The 25,754-nt window shown below is 36.8% G+C and overlaps 1 protein-coding gene across 1 annotated transcript; it reads left to right on the top strand.

Annotated features, from left to right (window-relative positions):
* The first annotated feature begins 418 nt into the window (after positions 1-418).
* LOC142344229 (mitochondrial mRNA pseudouridine synthase Rpusd3-like) lies at positions 419-22,260 on the top strand. Its single transcript, XM_075395782.1, has 4 exons — positions 419-630; positions 1,594-1,827; positions 15,857-16,148; positions 22,013-22,260. Exons 1-4 carry the CDS (start codon positions 435-437, stop codon positions 22,257-22,259), a joined length of 969 nt encoding a protein of 322 aa, XP_075251897.1. The 5' UTR covers positions 419-434; the 3' UTR covers position 22,260.
* The last annotated feature ends 3,494 nt before the right edge of the window (positions 22,261-25,754 follow it).

The following is a 25,754-nucleotide window of genomic DNA, read 5'->3' as shown; positions in this document are numbered from 1 at the left end:
TTTTGGTTGTTCAGTTGAATTGTTTCCAATAAGTTTTGACGTTCAGCATTAGCTTTGCAAAAACAAATGTAATCGGATTTGGTAGCATTAAACATTAACTCATGTTACTTGAAAAAGAAATTTGCTTTGCCAAGATTTTGGGGTCTTTCCCATTATAGCCCCCCCCATGAAAATATAGCCCCCCCATTATGGTATATTTACCATGGTGGGGTGGGGGCTATAGGTTATCTGACCACTAAGCTGAGGGGGGGGGGGGGGGGCTATAATGGGAAAGACCCTCCGTGGATCTATTTTGCCTCCACCCCCGCAACTACCTTGAAATATGCCATAATGGGAGGCTGTAATTTTGCGGAGACGGTGGGCAATAAGTGGGAAAACTTAAAATCTGTCTCATGGATATAATTTAAGTGTTTTTCAGGTTTCTTTGACGAAAGATGCGTCGATCTCGCATTCGCAGTCAAATTCAGTCAATTATTACTGGTGATATTGAGGTGCCTCATGTGTTGAAGCATTTAGGCTTTGGCATCCCTGCGCACTCTAATATCACACAAGATGAATATGTAAAGCTTCTCAGTGCAAACAAAGCCATGGAAGATGAGAACGTAGTAATTCTGAATAAACCTGCTTTTTGTAAGTTTTCAGATATTATATTCTATGGTTTCGGGTAATACCTGTAGTGTTGTTGTGCGGGAGGGAAGGTTAGACACCTAATTTTTACATTATTAATTCAACTCTTTGCTGTATTTTGCTGTAAGTTTAAAATACAGCGCGTTCCTGCGGTAAATTTGATGTAATGTTTAATCTGTTCCTGGCATTGGGTGGATCACACCCCTTTTTTAAACATTCTATGGTGACATGTCTCTAAGTTAATATTTAAAAGGTTACATAATGAAAAAAGGTAAATTAAAAAATGCCCCCCCCCCCAACACTAGGTGAATATTGGTTGGTCCGGGGCCCTACCAGCACTACGCCTTCATAAAGCATTTTGTATTGCTTAAATCTATCAATAAAATGATAATATATGCAAACATCAGCTTAGAAAAACGTAAAAACAAAAGACAGACAGCATTAGAAAACAAACAACTAATGGCGAAAGTAGATGAGTCAAACTAACAGCCTCCCTTCTTCAACCACAGCTCCCATTGAAGCATCGACAATTTCGCCGCGTCGTTCTCTAATTATTTTAGACCACCAATACAAGTATGTTAAACGGAGTTCTCAAAGAACGATTTCTTTGATGACGTCCGAGAAAAACAGAATAAAGCTTGTACGCTAAACCATGGGTGTTTCAAAACAAGAATTTAAACAAAACAGTCAAATCCTAGAATTGATTTTAAAATCTATGCTTTTGTCAGGGGAGAAGAACAAGGTTGGAAAAGGTTGATAATAAAGAAATTTGGTCCTTTTTTCGCAGCTCCTCGTAGGTTAGTCATATTAGACATGCAATATAATGTGCTCTATAGCAGCATATTTTGGGAACTTTTTTAACCTCCGAGGGTGAAGAATAGATCGAAAAATTGAGATTAAAAAAATGAACGTGCATAGATCTCTTTGCCCCGATATTTTACTATAGTTCATTTCTGACATGTTTAGCTCGCTTTTCACGACATCGTGAAGATCTACGTCTTGCCAATTCGTCATTTGTGAACAAATTAGCTGAAAGTTTGAATCTGCCACAACTCTACTTAGTGAAAAGTGCGCCTCATTACATGTCTGGTCTGGTGTTGCTCAGTAAATGCCGGGACCTCAAGCAGGATTTAATGAAGAGGCTACACAAGGAGAGAACTGGAAGCAAACGGCTGTGTTTTGAAACAGAACTTATTCTTGGTATGTTGATACTTTATTAATAGCCGCGAAGCGATAGCGACTATTATTGGGGACATCGTGGTTTTTTACAATCCAAAGAATTTGGATTGTATTGGTGCTTTGTTTTTTTTTTACAATTCAAATAATTTGAATTGTATTGGGGCGCTGTCTTAAGATCTCTTCACACATTTTTATGATTTTTGAAGTCAAATTGGAGCAGTGATTTTGGCCATGCCGAAACAGGAAGTGGAGCGAAAAACGAGTGTTTCTATTTTGTGGCGTGAAGTTTTTTCGCTCTAATTTTAAAGTACAGTGAGAAAACGCTGTTTGAAAAAAATTCGCTTTCTTGTTAGTGGTTTTTTGTTCACATGCTGCATTTTGACATCGATTTTCTGTTTTTATCTGATTTTTTAGAACTGGTTTTGCCAATTCATCATAGTCTGGTCAACGTCTAGTTTTTTGTTTAGTGAATGAAATTTCTTGGGATTGTACGTCAGGACTTGTCCTGCTATGTTTAAAGATGTTTTCGCTCATTTTTATATGACTATGATCTTTCAAAACAGGATAAACAGGTAAAGCACAGCAGGAATTAAGTTTCATTAGAAGCCCAAATCGGCTTCAGTAGTCCTTAAAGTGCTTAGAGTGGTGCAGCTGCTCGGATGGCCTTAATTTAAAGTTAAAAGGTTATTTTTAGGAGTTTTGGGCTCAAAATGGTACAATTTTTCATGATTTTTCCTGATTATTGAGTTTTTCATTTGATTAGTCTTATGTGGAGGTTTTTAAATGTAAAGGAAGGTCTTTTGCGAGAAAAACTTACGTGTTAGGACCTTTTTATGAGCTTAATGTTTTGGTACTACAAACACGCAAAATGATACTATTTTTTTTAATTGCTCTCAAACGAAGTTTGTTGCAATTATATTAGTCCTGTCAGTCTTTTTTTGGGATTTTTCGCTTGAACAGTTTTTTTTTCAAAAACGGGATAAATAGGGAGCGCCCAGTGGGCATTAAGTGCTGTTAGAGCCCAGCTCAGTTTCAGCTAAAACTGTATTGGAGACTTATTCTTATGGTGTGAAGGGCGGTTCTTAGAGGTTCAGGACGCCCCCCACTGTTGACCCCCACACCGCGCTGTTGCCCCTCAACCCACTGTTGCCACCCCCTCTCATGGAACCCCCGATGCACCTTCCCCCCCCCCCCCCGTGGCTACCGAACAACACACGATTGCTAAAGACGCAATCCTATATATTAAAGACGTGAGCTCTAAATTCGGACAAAATTTTTGCATGTTTAAGGGGCCTCTTAAAGCACATATTTAAGAGCCGCATTGAGCAGCATGGTTAAGCGAACATATCGAGAGAGTTCAATGACCTACAAGGCTCAAAGTAGATGGGTGAGAACCGAACCTGGGACAAAAGACTGTTAGTCAGTTGCAGTTACCACGAGGATAAGAGGGCTTGAAAGTACGCTCGCCAAGAGTGAGGATTTACTGCCCTGGGTTTTACGTGTCTTTTAATTGCTACCGAACTAATTTTGAAGTTCTTATTGTAAACGTGTGTTTTTCTGCAAAGTTTTAGCCGTACAGATTCTGCGCTATTCTAGAACATTCCTTGCTTTCAACAAAGTTTTTCATGCTTTCTTTAGAACTTGTTTTCCCAATTCATCATATTCTGGTCAACGTCTAGTTTTTTGTTTAGTGAATGAAAATTCTTTGGATTGTACGTCAGGACTTGTCCTGCTATGTTGTTTAAAGACGTTTTCGCTCATTTTTCTATGAGTTTGATCTTTCAAAACAGGATAAACAGGTAAAGCACAGCAGGAATTAAATTTCATTGGAAGCCCAAATGGGCTTCAGTAGTCCTTAAAGTGCTTTGAGTGGTGCAGCTGCTCGGATGGCTTAATTTAAAGTTAAAATGTTATTTTTAGGAGTTTTGGGCTCAAAATGGTATAATTTTTCCTGATTTTTAAGTTTTTCCTTTGATTACTCTTATGTGGAGGTTTTTAAATGTAAGGGAAGGTCTTTTGCGAGAAAAACTTACGTGTTAGGAACTTTTTATGAGCTTAATGTTTTGGTACTACAAACACGCAAAATGATACTGATTTCTTAATTGCTCTCAAACGAAGTTTGTTGCAATTATATTAGTCCTGTCAGTCTTTTTCGGATTTTTCGCTTGAACAATTTTTTCAAAAACGGGATAAATAGGTAGCGCCCAGGGGGCATTAAGTGCTCTTAGAGCCCAGCTCAGTTTCAGCTAAAACTGTTTTGGAGACTTATTCTTATGGTGTGAAGGGCGGTTCTTAGAGGTTCAGGACGCCCCCACTGTTGACCCCCTCACCGGGCTGTTGCCCTTCAACCCACTGTTGCCATCCCACTCCCATAACCCCCCCTTGTAGCTACCGAAGAACAAACGATCGCTAAAAACGCAATACTATATATTAAACGCGTGAGCTCTAAATTCGGACAAATATTTTGCATGTTTAAAGGGCCTATTGAAGCGCATGTTTAAGAGCCGCATTGAGCAGCATGGTTAAGTGAACATACCAAGAGAGTTCAATGACCTAAAAGGCTCAAAGTAGATGGGTCAGAACCGAACCTGGGACAAAAGACTGTTAGTCAGGCGCAGTTTCCACGAGGCTAAGAGGGCTTGTAAGTATGCTCGCCAAGAGGGAGGATTAACTGCCCTGGGTACTACGTGTTTTTTTATTGCTACCGAACTAAATTTGAAGTTCTTATTGTAAACGTGCGTTTTTCTGCAAAGTTTTAGCTGTACAGATTCTGCGCTATTCTAGAACACTCCTTGCTTTCAACAAAGTTTTTCATGCTTTCTTTAGAACTGGTTTTCCCAATTCATCCTTGTCTGGTCAACATCTAGTCTAAGGGGCCTCTTAAAGCGCATATTTAAAAGCCGCATTGAGCAGCATGGTTAAGCGAACATATCGAGAGAGTTCAATGACCTACAAGGCTCAAAGTAGATGGGTGAGAACCGAACCTGGGACAAAAGACTGTTAGTCAGTTGCAGTTACCACGAGGCTAAGAGGGCTTGAAAGTACGCTCGCCAAGAGGGAGGATTTACTGCCCTGGGTACTACGTGTTTTTTAATTGCTACCGAACTAAATTTGAAGTTCTTACTGTAAACGTGTGTTCTTCTGCAAAGTTTTAGCCGTACAGATTCTGCGCTGTTCTAGGACATTCCTTGCTTTCAACAAAGTTTTTCATGCTTTCTTTAACTGGTTTTCCCAATTCATCCTTGTCTGGTCAACGTCTAGTTTTTGGTTTGAATGAAAATTCTTTGGATTGTACGTCAGGACTTGTCCTGCTATGTTGTTTAAAGATGTTTTCGCTCATTTTTCTATGACTTTGATCTTTCAAAACAGGATAAACAGGTAAAGCACAGCAGGAATTAAGTTTCATTAGAAGCCCAAATGGGCTTCAGTAGTCCTTAAAGTGCTTAGAGTGGTGCAGCTGCTCGGGTGGCCTTAATTTAAAGTTAAAAGGTTTTTTGGAGTTTTGAGCTCAAAATGGTAAAATTTTTTATGATTTTTCCTGATTATTGAGTTTTTCCTTTGATTAGTCTTATGTGGAGGTTTTTAAATGTAATGGAAGGTCTTTTGCGAGAAAAACTTACGTGTTAGGACCTTTTTGTGAGCTTAATGTTCTGGTACTACAAACACGCAAAATGATACTAATTTTTTAATTGCTCTCAAACGAAGTTTGTTGAAAATTATATTAGTCCTGTCAGTCTTTTTTTGGGATTTTTCGCTTGAACAGTTTTTTTTTTCAAAAACGGGATAAATAGGGAGCGCCCAGTGGGCATTAAGTGCTCTTAGAGCCCAGCTCAGTTTCAGCTAAAACTGTATTGGAGACTTATTCTTATGGTGTGAAGGGCGGTTCTTAGAGGTTGAGGACGCCCCCACTGTTGACCCCCACACCGCGCTGTTGCCCCTCAACCCACTGTTGCCACCCCCTCTCATGGATACCCCGATGCACCACCCCCCCCCCCCCCCCCCGTGGCTACCGAACAACACACGATTGCTAAAGACGCAATCCTATATATTAAAGACGTGAGCTCTAAATTCGGACAAAATTTTTGCATGTTTAAGGGGCCTCTTAAAGCGCATATTTAAGAGCCGCATTGAGAAGCATGGTTAAGCGAACATATCGAGAGAGTTCAATGACCTACAAGGCTCAAAGTAGATGGGTGAGAACCGAACCTGGGACAAAAGACTGTTAGTCAGTTGCAGTTACCACGAGGATAAGAGGGCTTGAAAGTACGCTCGCCAAGAGTGAGGATTTACTGCCCTGGGTTTTACGTGTCTTTTAATTGCTACCGAACTAATTTTGAAGTTCTTATTGTAAACGTGTGTTTTTCTGCAAAGTTTTAGCCGTACAGATTCTGCGCTATTCTAGAACATTCCTTGCTTTCAACAAAGTTTTTCATGCTTTCTTTAGAACTTGTTTTCCCAATTCATCATATTCTGGTCAACGTCTAGTTTTTTGTTTAGTGAATGAAAATTCTTTGGATTGTACGTCAGGACTTGTCCTGCTATGTTGTTTAAAGACGTTTTCGCTCATTTTTCTATGAGTTTGATCTTTCAAAACAGGATAAACAGGTAAAGCACAGCAGGAATTAAATTTCATTGGAAGCCCAAATGGGCTTCAGTAGTCCTTAAAGTGCTTTGAGTGGTGCAGCTGCTCGGATGGCTTAATTTAAAGTTAAAATGTTATTTTTAGGAGTTTTGGGCTCAAAATGGTATAATTTTTCCTGATTTTTAAGTTTTTCCTTTGATTACTCTTATGTGGAGGTTTTTAAATGTAAGGGAAGGTCTTTTGCGAGAAAAACTTACGTGTTAGGACCTTTTTATGAGCTTAATGTTTTGGTACTACAAACACGCAAAATGATACTAATTTTTTAATTGCTCTCAAACGAAGTTTGTTGCAATTATATAAGTCATGTCAGTCTTTTTTTGGGATTTTTCGCTTGAACAATTTTTTCAAAAACGGGATAAATAGGTAGCGCCAGGCGGGCTTTAAGTGCTCTTAGAGCCAGCTCTGTTTCAGCTAACACTGTTTTGGAGACCTATTCTTATCGTGTGAAGGGCGGTTCTTAGAGGTTCAGGACGCCCCCACTGTTGACCCCCTCACCGCGCTGTTGCCCTTCAACCCACTGTTGCCACCCCCTCCCATCAACCCCCCCCCCTCGATGCACCCCCCCCCCCCCTTGGCTACCGAAGAACAAACGATCGCTAAAAACGCAATACTATATATTAAACGCGTGAGCTCTAAATTCGGACCAAATTTTTGCATGTTTAAGGGGCCTCTTGAAGCGCATGTTTAAGAGCCGCATTGAGCAGCATGGTTAAGTGAACATACCGAAAGAGTTCAATGACCTAAAAGGCTTAAAGTAGATGGGTCAGAACCGAACCTGGGACAAAAGACTGTTAGTCAGGTGCAGTTTCCACGAGGCTAAGAGGGCTTGAAAGTATGCTCACCAAGAGGGAGGATTTACTGCCCTGGGTACTACGTGTTTTTTGGTTGCTACCGAACTAAATTTGAACTCTTATTGTAAACGTGTGTTTTTCTGCAAAATTTAAGCTGTACATATTCTGCGCTATTCTAGAACATTCCTTGCTTTCAACAAAGTTTTTCATGCTTTCGTTAGAACTGGTTTTCCCAATTCATCATAGTCTGGTCAACGTCTAGTTTTTTGTTTAGTGAATGACATTTCTTTGGATTGTACGTCAGGACTTGTCCTGCTATGTTGTTTAAAGATGTTTTCGCTCATTTTTTTATGACTTTGATCTTTCAAAACAGGATAAACAGGTAAAGCACAGCAGGAATTCAGTTTCATTAGAAGCCCAAATGGGTTTCAGTAATCCTTAAAGTGCTTAGAGTGGTGCAGGTGCTCGGATGGCCTTAATTTAAAGTTAAAAGGTCATTTTTTGGAGTTTTGAGCTCAAAATGGCACAATTTTTCATGTTTTTTTCCCTTTTTTTGTGTTTCTCCTTTGATTAGTCTTAGGTCGAGGTTTTTAAATGTAAAGAAAGGTCTTTTGCGAGAAAAACTTACTTGTTAGGAATTTTTTATGAGCTTAATGTTTTGGTACTACAAACACGCAAAATGATACTAATTTTTTAATTGCTCTCAAACGAAGTTTGTTGTTGCAATTATATTAGTCCTGTCAGTCTTTTTTTGGGATTTTTTGCTTGAACAATTTTTTCAAAAACGGGATAAATAGGTAGCGCCCAGCGGGCATTAAGTGCTCATAGAGCCCAGCTCAGTTTCAGCTAAAACTGTTTTGGAGACTTATACTTATGGTGTGAAGGGCGGTTCTTAGAGGTTGAGGACGCCCCCCACTGTTGACCCCCACACCGCGCTGTTGCCCCTCAACCCACTGTTGCCACCCCCTCTCATGGAACCCCCGATGCACCTTCCCCCCCCCCCCCCCCCGTGGCTACCGAACAACACACGATTGCTAAAGACGCAATCCTATATATTAAAGACGTGAGCTCTAAATTCGGACAAAATTTTTGCATGTTTAAGGGGCCTCTTAAAGCACATATTTAAGAGCCGCATTGAGCAGCATGGTTAAGCGAACATATCGAGAGAGTTCAATGACCTACAAGGCTCAAAGTAGATGGGTGTGAACCGAACCTTGGACAAAAGACTGTTAGTCAGTTGCAGTTACCACGAGGCTAAGAGGGCTTGAAAGTACGCTCGCCAAGAGGGAGGATTTACTGCCCTGGGTACTCCGTGTTTTTTAATTGCTACCGAACTAAATTTGAAGTTCTTACTGTAAACGTGTGTTCTTCTGCAAAGTTTTAGCCGTACAGATTCTGCGCTGTTCTAGGACATTCCTTGCTTTCAACTAGTTTTTCATGCTTCCTTTTGATTTTTTGCTTGATCTCAAATGCTCTCATTGCTAAGAAACTGCTATGGATTTGCTAAAATTGTTAGGAAAATAAGTTTTAAGTAGTTTTAGTCGTTTCGTCTTATATTCCTTTTTATAGTAAATTTCAGTCGCAATTGAGCACATGGTCAACAGCCCTCATAACGTATTTTAGGGGTCCTTAATCAGGGAACCTAGCGTAATAATTTTGAGACGCGCTTTACTAGCCGTTTTAAGCTCCTAATATGCGCTGATTTTGCGCCGATTAAGCTTGCGTTATAGAAAAAAAAACAAGCAAATCACAAACGCCATTATCCAGAAATTTGCTGTAGAAAGAGCAAAAGACAAGTGCAATACATAGATAGTTTAAGTTGTGAGACCTATGGCTGTTAAACGAGGGGCATGGGTTCTAGCCCGAGTTGGTGTTAAACAAACCTTTACTTCTATTAAAACTTCTATTCGTGCAAATGATTTTCTGGTTATGGTTTTGCGGGCCTGCTAGTTTTATAATTTTCACTATTTTTTCAAGCTTTTTCAAAAATTTTTGTTTTTTTTTTACTTCTTTCAGCAGTGGGTATCAAGGAACCTCCTCCAGTGTTTCATAAAAGCTAACTGCATAGTTTCTAGAGGTAGTTGAATGGTTATCAATTTTTAATGACTCCAGCCTTTGCAATTTTTTGATAAAGTTCTATTTTCATTTTTTCGGAAATTTTTTTCTTGTTCCTAGTCTATGGATCTTCATTTAAAGCTGGGAATAGGGACAGTGGATAGTCTCTTCAGACAATGAAATGGTTTTGGAAATTTTACTATCTTGATTTTTAGCAAGATTTTAAAATTTGCTATTGTTTTCGAAATTTTTGAATAATTTTGTCCTTTTCTGAGTTTGACGATCATTAGTGGCCAAAATTTTAGCTGTACATATTCTGCGCTATTCTAGAGAATTCCTTGCTTTCAACAAAGTTTTTCATGCTTTCGTTAGAACTGGTTTTCCCAATTCATCATAGTCTGGTCAACGTCTAGTTTTTTGTTTAGTGAATGAAAATTCTTTGGATTGTACGTCAGGACTTGTCCTGCTATGTTGTTTAAAGATGTTTTCGCTCATTTTTCTATGACTTTGATCTTTCAAAACAGGATAAACAGGTAAAGCACAGCAGGAATTCAGTTTCATTAGATGCCCAAATGGGTTTCAGTAATCCTTAAAGTGCTTAGAGTGGTGCAGGTGCTCGGATGGCCTTAATTTAAAGTTAAAAGGTCATTTTTTGGAGTTTTGAGCTCAAAATGGTACAATTTTTCATGTTTTTTTCCCTTATTTTTGTGTTTTTCCTTTGATTAGTCTTAGGCTGAGGTTTTTAAATGTAAAGGAAGGTCTTTTGCGAGAAAAACTTACTTGTTAGGAACTTTTTATGAGCTTAATGTTTTGGTACTACAAACACGCAAAATGATACTGATTTCTTAATTGCTCTCAAACGAAGTTTGTTGCAATTATATTAGTCCTGTCAGTCTTTTTCGGATTTTTCGCTTGAACAATTTTTTCAAAAACGGGATAAATAGGTAGCGCCCAGGGGGCATTAAGTGCTCTTAGAGCCCAGCTCAGTTTCAGCTAAAACTGTTTTGGAGACTTATACTTATGGTGTGAAGGGCGGTTCTTAGAGGTTGAGGACGCCCCCACTGTTGACCCCCACACCGCGCTGTTGCCCCTCAACCCACTGTTGCCACCCCCTCTCATGGATCCCCCGATGCATCCCCCCCCGTGGTTACCGAACAACACACGATTGCTAAAGACGCAATCCTATATATTAAAGACGTGAGCTCTAAATTCGGACAAAATTTTTGCATGTTTAAGGGGCCTCGTAAAGCGCATATTTAAGACCCTCATTGAGCAGCATGGTTAAGCGAACATATCGAGAGAGTTCAATGACCTACAAGGCTCAAAGTAGATGGGTGAGAACCGAACCTGGGACAAAAGACTGTTAGTCAGTTGCAGTTACCACGAGGCTAAGAGGGCTTGAAAGTACGCTCGCCAAGAGGGAGGATTTACTGCCCTGGGTACTACGTGTTTTTTAATTGCTACCGAACTAAATTTGAAGTTCTTACTGTAAACGTGTGTTTTTCTGCAAAGTTTTAGCCGTACAGATTCTGCGCTGTTCTAGGACATTCCTTGCTTTCAACTAAGTTTTTCCTGCTCTCTTTCGATTTTTTGCGTGATCTCAAATGCTCTCATTGCTAAGAAACTGCTATGGATTTGCTAAAATTGTTAGGAAAATAAGTTTTAAGTAGTTTTAGTCGTTTCGTCTTATATTCCTTTTTATAGTAAATTTCAGTCGCAATTGAGCACATGGTCAACAGCCCTCATAACGTATTTTAGGGGTCCTTAATCAGGGAACCTAGCGTAATAATTTTGAGAGGCGCTTTACTAGCCGTTTTAAGCTCCTAATATGCGCTGATTTTGCGCCGATAAAGCTTGCGTTATAGCAAAAACAAGCAAATCACAAACGCCATTATCCAGAAATTTGCTGTAGAAAGAGCAAAAGACAAGTGCAATACATAGATAGTTTAAGTTGTGAGACATATGGCTGTTAAACGAGGGGCATGGGTTCTAGCCCGAGTTGGTGTTAAACAGAAACCTTTACTTCTATTAAAACTTCTATTCGTGTAAATGATTTTCTGGTTATGGTTTTGCGGGCCTGCTAGTTTTATAATTTTCACTATTTTTTCAAGCTTTTCCAAAAATTTGTTTTTTTTTACTTTCATTAGTGGGCATCAAGGAACCTCCTCTAGGGTTTCATAAAAGCTAACTGCATAGTTTCTAGAGGTAGTTGAATGGTTATCAATTTTTTTAATGACTCCAGACTTTGCAATTTTTTGATAAAGTTCTATTTTCAATTTTTCGGAAATTTTTTTTCTTGTTCCTAGTCTATTGATCTTCATTTAAAGCTGGGAATAGGGACAGTGGATAGTCTCTTCAGACAATGAAATGGTTTTGGAAATTTTACTATCTTGATTTTTAGCAAGATTTTAAAATTTGCTATTGTTTTCGAAATTTTTGAATAATTTTGTCCTTTTCTGAGTTTGACGATCATTAGTGGCCAAAATTTTAGCTGTACATATTCTGCGCTATTCTAGAGAATTCCTTGCTTTCAACAAAGTTTTTCATGCTTTCGTTAGAACTGGTTTTCCCAATTCATCATAGTCTGGTCAACGTCTAGTTTTTTGTTTAGTGAATGAAAATTCTTTGGATTGTACGTCAGGACTTGTCCTGCTATGTTGTTTAAAGATGTTTTCGCTCATTTTTCTATGACTTTGATCTTTCAAAACAGGATAAACAGGTAAAGCACAGCAGGAATTCAGTTTCATTAGATGCCCAAATGGGTTTCAGTAATCCTTAAAGTGCTTAGAGTGGTGCAGGTGCTCGGATGGCCTTAATTTAAAGTTAAAAGGTCATTTTTTGGAGTTTTGGGCTCAAAATGGTACAATTTTTCATGATTTTTCCTGATTATTGAGTTTTTCATTTGATTAGTCTTATGTGGAGGTTTTTAAATGTAAAGGAAGGTCTTTTGCGAGAAAAACTTACGTGTTAGGAACTTTTTATGAGCTTAATGTTTTGGTACTACAAACACGCAAAATGATACTGATTTCTTAATTGCTCTCAAACGAAGTTTGTTGCAATTATATTAGTCCTGTCAGTCTTTTTCGGATTTTTCGCTTGAACAATTTTTTCAAAAACGGGATAAATAGGTAGCGCCCAGGGGGCATTAAGTGCTCTTAGAGCCCAGCTCAGTTTCAGCTAAAACTGTTTTGGAGACTTATACTTATGGTGTGAAGGGCGGTTCTTAGAGGTTGAGGACGCCCCCACTGTTGACCCCCACACCGCGCTGTTGCCCCTCAACCCACTGTTGCCACCCCCTCTCATGGATCCCCCGATGCATCCCCCCCCGTGGTTACCGAACAACACACGATTGCTAAAGACGCAATCCTATATATTAAAGACGTGAGCTCTAAATTCGGACAAAATTTTTGCATGTTTAAGGGGCCTCGTAAAGCGCATATTTAAGACCCTCATTGAGCAGCATGGTTAAGCGAACATATCGAGAGAGTTCAATGACCTACAAGGCTCAAAGTAGATGGGTGAGAACCGAACCTGGGACAAAAGACTGTTAGTCAGTTGCAGTTACCACGAGGCTAAGAGGGCTTGAAGTACGCTCGCCAAGAGGGAGGATTTACTGCCCTGGGTACTACGTGTTTTTTAATTACTACCGAACTAAATTTGAAGTTCTTACTGTAAACGTGTGTTTTTCTGCAAAGTTTTAGCCGTACAGATTCTGCGCTGTTCTAGTACATTCCTTGCTTTCAACTAAGTTTTTCCTGCTCTCTTTCGATTTTTTGCGTGATCTCAAATGCTCTCATTGCTAAGAAACTGCTATGGATTTGCTAAAATTGTTAGGAAAATAAGTTTTAAGTAGTTTTAGTCGTTTCGTCTTATATTCCTTTTTATAGTAAATTTCAGTCGCAATTGAGCACATGGTCAACAGCCCTCATAACGTATTTTAGGGGTCCTTAATCAGGGAACCTAGCGTAATAATTTTGAGACGCGCTTTACTAGCCGTTTTAAGCTCCTAATATGCGCTGATTTTGCGCCGATTAAGCTTGCGTTATAGCAAAAACAAGCAAATCACAAACGCCATTATCCAGAAATTTGCTGTAGAAAGAGCAAAAGACAAGTGCAATACATAGATAGTTTAAGTTGTGAGACATATGGCTGTTAAACGAGGGGCATGGGTTCTAGCCCGAGTTGGTGTTAAACAGAAACCTTTACTTCTATTAAAACTTCTATTCGTGTAAATGATTTTCTGGTTATGGTTTTGCGGGCCTGCTAGTTTTATAATTTTCACTATTTTTTCAAGCTTTTTCAAAAATTTTTGTTTTTTTTTTACTTTCATTAGTGGGCATCAAGGAACCTCCTCTAGGGTTTCATAAAAGCTAACTGCATAGTTTCTAGAGGTAGTTGAATGGTTATCAATTTTTTTAATGACTCCAGACTTTGCAATTTTTTGATAAAGTTCTATTTTCAATTTTTCGGAAATTTTTTTTCTTGTTCCTAGTCTATTGATCTTCATTTAAAGCTGGGAATATTGTTTTCGAAATTTTTGAATAATTTTTTCCTTTTCTGAGTTTGACGATCATTAGTGGCCAACGACGCTTTTCAAGTCTTGCAGATGGGTTACTTGACATAACTCAAGAGACCAAAAATAGTTTTGAGCATTTTCACTGCGAAATCTGGAAGCTTTTCTTTTAAATTTTTCAAATTTTTAAAATATCAGTTTTTTTATTTATTTACTAACAAGGCTAGAAAACTAGAAGTTGCAGAGTCGAATCAAGCTAAAGCTAGCCTCACTAATCCGTGGCGAGCTACTGAGAAAGTCAACCGCTCGCCGGTCGTTTCAGAGCAATTCGCCCGACGATAGTCAGTTATGTTTGCAGTTTTTTTTCAAGTCTTTTGAAGAGGTTTTCCAGCCTCAGGGGCCATTTAATCTCCTTAATCGTTTGATAACAGGGCACTGCGTAGTTTTTGGTGGCAAAGGAGTGGTTTTCAACATTTTGATGTCGATTGTTAGCATTTTTAATAATTTTTTAAAAATTTTTTCCTATAACTTTTGTCAGTTTTTGATTTTTGTCAATCCTTAGGGGCCTGAAAACCTATTCCACAGTCCGATAAAAAATTATTGAATGGCTGTTACTGTCAATGAAATTGTTTTCAACAATTTAACATTCCCAACTTAAGAAATTTTCTGATAAATTTGCAATTTCAATTTTTTTGAAAATATTTGTCGTTTATTCAGTTTTTCTTGCCTCAGTAGCCAGGTAACCTTAGCCAGGGTTTTCGACATTTTAAGGGAACGAATTTATTTTTTTTTTGAAATTTGAAATTAAAAAAGATATTATCTCTCGATCTTTATGAGCCAATGAATTTAAGGCTTGGAATTGGGTCACTGGATAGCCTCTAGAGACACAGAAATTTTCTGAAAATATTAGTATCTTGATTTTCATCAGCTTTTTATTCAAAATTTGCAATTGATATCAATTTTCTTGAATTTTTCTGTCAATTTCTGAGTCAATCGATCTTAAAGGGCCAATGATTTTTTTCAGTTCTTGCAGATATAATATTGGATCGATTTCTGAGACAAAATTTGGTTTTGAACGTATTTTTGAAATAGGTTTGTTTAAAGGGATCTAATTTTGCCTTCTAGGTAAAAGCTTTAATAGTTTGAGCAATGATTCTGTTTTTTTTGGTTTGTTTGATTCTATTCTCAACTTTTTGAGATGATTTTGTTTGTTTTGGCCGCCATTTTTCAATTGATTTGATGGTCCGGTAGAGTTCTTCTAAGTTTCTCATTCAATTCTTTAGACTATTTCAGGAATTTTTTGCTATGTTTTTTAATTCGTCTCCATCGATGATTCTTGCAACCTGACTTCTTGGGATTGACTTCTTCAATTCCAGTGATTTCTAGTGCTTTGCAGCTTAAATTTGTATTACCTCACTCAAAAAATGACTTCTGAAGTAGCTTAAAGAACTTTTATGAACATTTACTAGTTAAAGATCAATAGTGTGCTTTTAAGTAGTGCCAAACATATATGCCCTAGTTCTTGAGTGTTAGAGTCTTGAGCTGTTGATTTCGAATATTAATTGTGAAAAGCACATTAGGGCTTTTTCCTTACAGAGTAAATGTGTCTCATAAAAAGGACAGTCCGAATCTAATCAGAAAGTCTAGTGGTCTAATAAGGAATTTGTGGTCAATCTGTCTATCTTATTTCTTTAGTTGTATCAATTCATGGAAGCCCATCGCACCTATTTTCCGGCAATCTGTCTGCTCTGTTTACAATTGGGTACTATTCGTGCATGACGGATTTTTATTTGTCTTAGTTTACTAATGATTCTAAGCATAATTAAATTGGTTAGGGGTTCTGAAATGAGACACATATGCTCGTGTTTTATTCACGAGCAAGTTCAGCCAGAAAGTGGTATGAGTGGCTAAAGTAATAGTGATGACTGCTGTTTTTCGCCATTCTTAACATCTCAATTGACCAAAAATAAATAAAAATGAACACTTGGTAAAATATGTACGATTGTTCAAAGAAAATTTATTTTTTTTTGGGCATAACTTCAATTTTAGTCGGCCATAGGTCTGGAAACTTATCACCGGAACGGGAAGAACTGACAAAATTTTGGACGAGGAAACTCAAAATTAATGGAGTGAACCAACTGGTGCAGGCCTTCAATGTCACAACGTCGCAAATCAGGAAGAACGTAGTCCAGCAGTCAAATGGGCAATTTGCGACCGTAAAACTGAAGGAGAACAGAGTGCACGCAATTTTGAAAAGTGATGATTTATTTGATGGAGTTGCTAGCATGTTTGCTCTGAAACAAGGATGGAGCATTCTCGGAGATCATTTGTACAGTCAAAGGTTGGCTTCATGCGTTGTTTAATTGCTCTAAAACGAAGTTTGTAGCAGTTATATTAGTCCTGTCGGCCTTTTTTTGTGATTTTTCGCTTGACCGAATTTTTAAGAGCCAAGGAACCTAGCCTACAGAGCCACGGGTTCAATAATAGCTTACTGCATCGTTTCTGGATGTAATCAAATGTTTCTCAAGTAGCATCCACGAGTTTAAGCATTCTTTTTACAATACTTGCATTTTTTGCCATTTATTGTCATTCAGGTTTTTCAAGCCCCCAGGGCCAGAAAATCTGCTTAAGTGTTTGAAAATAATTCACTGGAAAATTTTAATCGGCCATGGAATAATTTTCAACTTTTTTTAAGTTTTGAAGTTTTTTGAAATTTGTCAGTTTTCCTAGATTTCTCAAGCCCCAAAAGCGAAGGAACCTCCTCTAGGGTTTAATAATAGGTTACTGTATTGTTTGTAGTTGTATGTAATGGTTTTCAAGATTTTAATATCACAATTTAAAAAAAATTATTTGCAATTTTTTCAAATTTTTGAATATTTTTGATTTAAATTTTTTCTGGCAGCAGTAGCCGAGTAGCCTCCTCCAAGGTTTGATAATGAGCTGCTTTATCGTTTCCAGAGTTAATGAAATGGTTATCAATTTTTTAATAACTCGAGTTTTAACGATTTTTTTTATCAAATTTTCGTTTTGTGCCAGTGAAACTTTAAGCCTTTAAATAGGGAAACTGGAAAGTCTCTTGGGACATTGAAATAGTGAAGATACTAATATCACGAATTTTAGCAAGATTTTGATAAAGTTCGCAATTGTTTTTTAAAATTTTTAAATATTTGAGTTTAACGACCATTACTGGCCAAGGAAACTTTTCAAGTCTTGCAGATGGGTTACATGACAGAACTCCAGAGACAAAATATGGGATGGGATTTTTTTCACTGGGATTTCTTGATTTTTTTAATTGCACTTTTTGTATTTAATTACTAACAAGGCTTAAAAGAAGTAGAAGTTGTATAGTCCAATCTCGTGGAAAATATTCCTAACTCTCTCTCTGTCTGTTGGGGTTTCTTTCATTCTTTTGCTCGTTAACGTTTTCTCTCGCACATTATGTCTCTCTCTCTCTCTTTCCCGAACTCTTTTCTTGATGCGGCACTTCAGCTGCTGTTATGTGGCGTGATGTCATCTATTACCCTCATTAACGCTGAATTAAATAGAAATGTACGAATGTTTTTTTTAAATCTCAAATGACTTAACTAGCACTTGTTAGGAAATCATTGTTAATTGCTCTCAATTGAAGGGTGGTTCTGAGAAATTGATCCCCGCCCCCACTTCACCCCCCCCCCCAATCCGCACCCCTGCACGTTCAGGCCGTAAGTAAGGGCGCAGTGCAGCCAAAGATCCCCTCCCACTGTTGCCACCCCCTCGTCGCTGCGCTCACTGCACGCCCCTTGAATTAAGCTAAAGTTAGCCTCACTAAATTGTGGCTAGCTACTGACAAAGCCAACCACTCGCCGGTCCTTTGAGAGCAATTCACCCGACGTTAGTCGGTTATGTTTCTATTAGGTTTGTTGAAGAAAATAAACTTTAAAAAATTAAAAAAGCACGTTATAAATTCATCAATAAGTCAGATCTTAGTGGTTAAATTACTCTCTGAGTTTGGTTGCAAACTTTGCTCTAAAATTTGCTGGCGGAAGCCAAAGAATTGTTTTTGAAGCAAATTTACGAGGAATTAGGTGCTAATAGGAAGAAGGAAGATCCTACTCTGTAAATTTCTTCGTTTTTAAATGCTCAAACAAACTTTGTAGCAATTGTATTGGTCGTGCTGTTTATTTTACATTTTTTGCTTGATCAATCTTTTTGTCACACTCTTTTATCTCCTCCCACTGTTGCCACCCCCTCGTCGCTGCGCTCACTGCACGCCCCTTGAATTAAGCTAAAGCTAGCCTCACTAAATTGTGGCTAGCTACTGACAAAGCCAACCACTCGCCGGTCTTTTGAGAGCAATTCGCCCGACGTTAGTCGGTTATGTTTCTATTAGGTTTGTTGAAGAAAATAATCTTTAAAAAATTTAAAAAAAGCACGTTATAAATTCATCAATAAGTCAGATCTTAGTGGTTAAATTACTCTCTGAGTTTGGTTGCAAACTTTGTTCTAAAATTTGTTGGCGGAAGCCAAATAATTGTTTTTGAAGCAAATTTACGAGGAATTAGGTGCTAATAGGAAGAAGGAAGATCCTACTCTGTAAATTTCTTCGTTTTTAAATGCTCAAACAAACTTTGTAGCAATTGTATTGGTCGTGCTGTTTCTTTTACATTTTTTGCTTGATCAATCTTTTTGTCACACTCTTTTAACTTTTTCCCTCATAAATGGGTCATTAAATCACTGAAAATTTCCCTTAGAGCTCTACTAGTCTTATTTTGCCAAAAGTATCAAAATCTTTGCGCAAAAGGGGGGGTTTTGTTGGCTTAATAGCAGTGTTATTGCTGGCTATTGGGCGCATTTTTTCTTCATAAGGGGTTAGTCGAAACTTATTGGTATTGATTTAATTGATGGCTGTATCTTGAGCGATAAGAAATGTTAAACCGTTTTGGATACAATAAACCGGTGGTCGTTGCAAAAACCGTCTGTCTGACAATTAAGTTGATTTGATAGAGTTGATTCGAGTAAATGAAGCAACTATGTAAACCCCAACGCTTCAATGTTTCTTAAACACAGTGATTTGTTCCTTTCATTTTTTAGAACATTTTTCTTGTCCGTAAACAACAACTGAAAGATATTTCTTGGGACCGTTTAAGGTGTATTTTTTCGTATAAAAACTCACATAAAAGTTTGAAAAAAATGCAACTTACAAATTGTATTATTTTTATTATAAAGAAGCCGGGTTTTTATTTTTAATGAAACAGGGTTTTTCTCTTTTTATTTTGAAGAAAATTACTTTGTTTTTTGAAAGAAGCATTTTTAATTTTGTTTAACGATGCATTTTTAATTTTGGTGCATACAGTTGTTTAAAAGCTTTGTAATAATAAACATCTATCATATTAAGCGTAAACCAAATTTCAAATTTTTTTTTCATTAGAAATTTTGAAATCTTTTGAGATGCTCGAAAATAGGAGCTTGACTTAAAAAATTTTGATTGGGATTTGAAATTTTGGATAGAGTGGAGGGGAATTTTTTTGGAAGAGAAATAATTTGGCCGGCTTGTCCTTTAAAACGACGCAACTTAGCAAATTATTAAAACATGCTAATAAAAAATCTCCGTGAAACCAGCCAGCCAAATTAGTCTCAAGAAGGTAAAGGCAGATAATAGCAGACAATTTGTGCAAACCTATTATTTCTCCATCGAATTATACAACAAAGTGATACAAAAAGTAATAAACAAACTTTGACGCTTTTAAGCACCCGTAAAAATAGAGGGATGAATTCCAACGTTCTGGTCTCTTTTAGTAATATAATTTCTTCCCTAGAAACAGTTGGTGTAATGTCTCATAGTTTTTCTTAAGAAGAAATTAGATCGACATTTCTTAATATTTTCAGAAGTAAACAATTGCTTCGAGAAATTTTTCTAATTTTATCCTGAAAACAAATAATGCAATTAAAATTAAGAAAAATAATCTTGATAAACAGAAGTAGGTACATTATGAATCTACTCTGTTATAGACTCTATCTTCTGACGCGTCTTCTTCCTTTGAAACACGAAAATAAGTTGATTTCAGCTTCGCTTTGAGAATCAAAAATGTTAACAATTTGTAGAAGTACTGGGAATAAAAACTTGAGAAACTAGAGGTAAAATATTTCACTATTGCCTGTGAAATTTCCTGCTTATGCGTTATGGCATTATTTTTTTGCTGACTCTGACGAAATAGTTGGTGTTGGAGAACGTTTTTGGTGCCTTAAAAGAGAATAGACCGAACGAAGTTTGAAGCAATTCTTTTAAACGTGTTGATCGTTTTTTTGCAAAATTTTTCCTAAACCGTTTTTGCGCTTTTGTTCTAGAACATTCTGTGATTTCTCGACTTTTTGTCGAATTCACATGTTTTAGCGCTCGTTAAACATGCACGTAGCATAATGCATGTGTTTTGGGACGCGCTATACCACAGTGTTTAAGCTCCTAATGTTTGCAAGTTTTTGCTTTCTTAAAACCCTTGCGAAGACATGTGGGCCAACAAATTTTTTGACCGAGAAGTGCTATGCACGTAGGGCAATAGATAACAAATACAACAGTCGGTAGCGTAAAGGTTAAGATCTATAACTGTTAAGCAAGGGACAGGAGTTCGAGCCCGAGTAGACGCGGAAAATGAAAGAATAGTTTTTTGGGGCGAATATTTGGGCAATTAATTTTCTTTCTCTTCCGTTTTTCTATTCTCTTAAATGGCTTCTCGGAAGCTCTCGTAGTCGTGCTTGTTAGTTTTTTTGAGTGATTTAAGTGCTCTCGTTCTGAAATAAAGTTAGGACGACTTATTGTAAACGTGCGTGTCTTTTATGCAAATATTTTGCTTGACTAGAACTTTCTTTCAAATTCATTTCTCGAGTAACTTTTTCGACACCTGAACTGCTCTTGCGAAATTAAGTCTGTTGCTAACTTGAAAGCGATTTTAGGTTAAGCGAGAACAAGTCCGTATAGCCGAGTGTATAATGATTAAGTCTATTACGACGGAGGCTGGTGGTTGGATCCCCTCATTGGCCAGAGTTTATTGCACCCATAAAAATTATTTAGGCAACAGCACCCTCCTGTTGCTCGAGAGCAATTTGTCCTGCGTTAGTCTGTTTGTTTTTCCGAGTAGATTTCTTGGAGCTTTGGTAGAGGCTATTTAAGGTTCAGCGAAGCTGCTGAGGAGGCAGAGATTCTTTGTGCAAAGGCTAAATTTGAATTTTGTGCTAATGTCATTTTTTGCTTGAACTGTCCCAGAAAATGACGTTTGTCAAATGAAACGGGACAACCATTTAAAGCCTGAGGGCAATCATTTTGAGTTATTTTAGCCTTAGTAGGGTAGATGCTATGTACAGTTCAGCGAAACTGCTGAGAAATTAGCTTCATGTACTCGAACTTTTTGCACCTCCCACCACTCTCTGCTGCCACACGTTTATGCTCCCCAGCAAGTTCGGCTGTCCCTCCTGAACGTAAGCTAGCGACAACACAAGCAAAACATTGGCCTGTTGCTTGAGAGCAATTAGTCTGACGGAAGTCGGGGCTTTCTTTCAAATGCTTTGTTCGGTTTTCTAAGAAATTGAGACTTTTCGTTCAATCAACAATCGTTCCAAGTGACAAATTTGTTGACAATAATGATATGAAGAGCATGTCTCATAAACCGTGGAGCCTAGGACGGTGTCGGATATAACTGGTTGTGTAAGGGCAAAGATATTAGAAATTTACGAACTCTATTCGAAATTTGAACACGAAATAATGAGTAGTATCATGGGTCCAAAAAAACTGAAATCCTGTTGTTAAGCAGTTGAAGCGGAAACAAGTGTTGAGTGCGAAACGATTAAGGAACGAATTTGATCAGTTGTTAGTGGTTGGTAAAATTAGTTTGGTAGCTCATATTTATTACTAAGGTTTACTATTAACCATCCTCTGAGCCAAACCCTCACAGACGATTTTTGAATTTATGGTAGTCGCATATCTAAGCCGACGTGCTATTTTTCCGAGTGTTGAGGATTTATGTACTGTACCAGCAAATATTGAAAATGCAAACACGGTTTTAAAATGTTATGCAAATATCTTAGCACCTAGCAAGCGTATTTTTGGTGTTCTAATAGCTTCGAACTTTGCCATATCACCGGGTTAGCATCTTCTAAAAGGTAGAACAACAGTTCGAAAAGGAGAGTAATATTTTTATTGTTTTGTTCGGAATTAAGGCGTGTTAATTGTTCTAGGCTGAACTATGTTGGGGAATCAGTCAAATTGATAGATGCAAACAAATGTTCTCCAGACCAAGTACAGAACTTATCTGAGGATGTGAGAAAAGACCTCAGGATACAGAGAGACTCATTGCATCAACTCATCATGTTTGCTCACTTTAAAAGAATTCACATTCCAAAAACACAAAATGGAGATGAAATTTCAATTGAGTGTGATACGCCGTCTTATTTTGATGCAGCTGTTAATTTGATTTTCAAATAAATTGTTTTCAACCAATTGGAGAAGTTTTTAATAGCCGCACAGCGATAGCTGGGGCTATTATTGGCCTTCTATTGGTTTTTACGACTCGAAGAGGAGTATTGGTTTTCTCTCGGTCTTTTTACGACTCGAAGAGGAGTATTGGTTTTCTCTCGGTTTTTTTTTTTTTACAGGAAGTAGATTTGTTCACGCGGCATTTTGACCTAAAAGCGAAAGTGAGAAAAGCTGTCTTGGTGAACAAATTTTCGCTAAGCGAGAGAAGTTTTTTGATCATGCGCTGCGTTTAGTGAATGACTTTTTGACTTTGAAAAGTAGTTTTTGACTGAATGGCATATATAGATAACCGTTTTTAGCCGTTTTTTCGTCTAAGTGGCCAATTTTTTTTGCTTGTAATTTGGTTTTTTGTAGAAATAATTTTTATTCGATACTATATTGAAATGCCAACATCGGAGATTGATGCCACAGTGTTTTGCAGAGCCTGAATATGGGTTTCAATTTGAAAATTGGCACATATTTTTTGACTTTTTAGTTATTTTTTGACTTTTTTCTATTAATTTCTTCATTCTTAGATCTTTTAACCGTCTTTTTGTCAAAAATCAGTGCATTTGGCAACTTCCCTTTGATAATTCATATACTTAACGCCTCTCTCTACCTCGGTGTATTTTTGTTTTATAAAATTGTACATATGCTAATCCGATTTTGGTAGTTTTTTCCCGATTTTTGTCAGTTTTTTGTTTGTATTTTGATTGTAATTACTAGAAATAGTCTTTTTGTGCAACCTGAGGGACCTTAATTGCGTTTTAATAAAAATTCAATCATTTTTTGGAGTTCAGTTTTTGAAAAACAGTTGAAGCTTTTTCGTAAATGCAGTCTTAAAAGTTTTTTGATAATTTTTTTTGCAAAATGTTTCAATGTTTTATTTTTTTGAGTTCTGCTTTTTCCTATTTTTTTGTTTTCCTCAGGAGCATAGATTTTTGTATCGGGTGACTAGTTATCTTGTCTAGGTCTCGAATGTTGAGCAGTGAACTGTATTTGTTTTTCTTGATTTTTTAATTTGATTTTTAACTTTTTAAAAAACAAGAATGCCTTTTTGTTACGGTGTTCCTTACATTGTGCCCATATCCTTAAAATTCTAGTTAGTATCATTCTAGCTTTCTCCTGGCACCTATTTTTATTTTTGGTATATTGATTTTTTCAGCTTCCATTTTTCATGAAAGCAGTATTAAAAGTTTTTTGACCTTTTTCTGTAAAATATTTAATGTTTCGTATGTTTGATATCGGGTTTTTCTTATTTTTTTGTTCACTTCAGGAGGATAGATCTTTATATTGGACGACTAGTTATCTTTTCTATGTCTCTAATGCTGAACAATGAAATGTATTCGTTTTTCTTTTATTTGTTTTTTTTTATTTTTGACTTTCAAAAATCAGGAATGTTTTTATTACGGTGTTCCTCATATTTTGTCCATGTTCTTATCATTCTAGTTAGTATCAATTTAATTTTGTCCTGGCAGCTTTTTATGGCACAATTATTTTTTGTTGTTTCAGTTGTTAAAAAATTGAATTATTTCAGCATTTTCTTAGATTTTCGTCATTTCTTTGTTTGCAATTGATTTCATTCAACACAAGGCAGTACTGAGAGTTTGCTAGCCAGCTTTTTCCAAAAGCTCTACTTTATACTATAATGCAACTTCCTCTACTCTAATGCAACTTCCTTCCGGCCTTGGTGTTAATTTAAACGATTTTTTGCCTTTGAACATTTTTCTGCTGCTTGTCTTTTCTATGATTATTTTAATTTTTGAATTAGTTTTAAATCATGTTGTCTAGCATATGCAGAAAAAGGGAGAAGTTTTAATTGCAGTGATTAGAACTGTAATTATAGTGGTTTTCTGATTCTTAAATTTGAGTATTCTTTTTTTTTAAAAAAAAAAATTTAACTTAGTTTCTAAGATTGTTATCTGCCGTTTGCTTTTCTGATCTTTTTGAGATCAGAATCATGAATTGTTGGAGGGCAATTGATAGCCCTTTCAGCTGTTTTAGGCCATCAGTATTTTGACCTGCTTATCTATTTCGGATTTTTTAACGTTATCAAACATTTTCAACAATATAAAATTTTGCTGCATTTTTTTCTTGGTGACAGTGGTTTAAGTTTCACCAATTTTTAGATCAGACCAGGGGATGTAATGAGTTAATGGTTGAATTCAAATGGTAATTGCTTCAGCTGCAATTAGGGTTTTGTTTGAGAGGTTTTGCGGCTTCGAGTCGCTTCCGGAATTCTTCCGGCTATGTATTGGTTTTCTCTCGGTCTTTTTTTTTTTACAGGAAGTAGATTTATTCACGCGGCATTTTGACCTAAAAGCGAAAGTGAGAAAAGCTGTCTTGGTGAACAGATTTTCGCTAAGCGACAGAAGTTTTTTTGATCATGCGCTGCGTTTAGTGAATGACTTATTGACTTTGAAAAACGCCTATTCTCGATATAATTTTCTTTTATAAAATTGTACATATACTTATCCGATTTTGGTAGTTTTTTCCGATTTTCGTCTGCGTTTGTTTGTATTTTGGTTGTAATTGCTAGAAATAGTCTTTTTGTGCAACACGAGTGAATTTAATTTCGTTTCAATAGAAATTCAATCATTTTTTGGCGTTAAGTTTTTGAAAACAGTTAAAACTTTTTCATAAATGCTGTCTTAAAATTTTTTTGACCATTTTTTTTTGCAAAATGTTTCAATGTTTCGTATTTATGAATTCTGCTTTTTCCTATTTTTTGTTTTCCTCAGGAGGATAGATCTTTGTATCGGATGACTAGTTATCTTTTCTATGTCTTGAATGCTGCACAATGAAATGTATTCGTTTTTCTTGAACTTTTTAAATGGATTTTTAATTTTCAAAAATCAAGATGGTCTTTTTATTACGGTTTTCCTTACATTGTGCCCATATTCTTAACATTCTAGTTAGTATCATTCTATCTTTGTCCTGGCACCTACATTTATTTCCGGTATATTGTTTAAAATGAATGATTTCAGCTTTTTCTTAGATTTTCGTCATTTCTTTGGTTTGCAATTGATTTCATTCAACATTAGGCAGTACTGAGAGTTCGATTGCAAGCTTTTTCCAAAATTTCTACCTATGACTATTTACTGCACTTTTTTTCCGGCCTTGGTATTAATTTAAACGATTTTTTGCCTTTGAATATTCTGCTGCCTATGTCTTTTCTATGATCAATTTAATTTTTGAATTAGTTTGAAATCATGTTGTCTAGCTTGTGTACAAGGAACAGGTGTATGATAATCTTTGTCTTGATTGCAGTGATTAGAAGTGTAATTATAGGTGTTTTCTGATTCTTAAATTTGAGCTTTCTGTTTTGAAAAGATTCAACTTAGTTTCTAAGATTATTATCTGCCGTTTGCTTTCGCGATCTTTTTCAGGTTAGAATCATGAATTATTTGAGGGCAATTGATAAACTTGTCAGCTTTTTCAGACTTTCACTTTTTTGACCACCTG

This window comes from Convolutriloba macropyga, chromosome 8 (assembly GCF_964194025.1).
Source record: "Convolutriloba macropyga chromosome 8, txConMacr16.3, whole genome shotgun sequence".
NCBI classification, from domain to species: domain Eukaryota; kingdom Metazoa; phylum Xenacoelomorpha; order Acoela; family Convolutidae; genus Convolutriloba; species Convolutriloba macropyga.
This window is presented reverse-complemented; position numbering and strand designations above follow the sequence as displayed.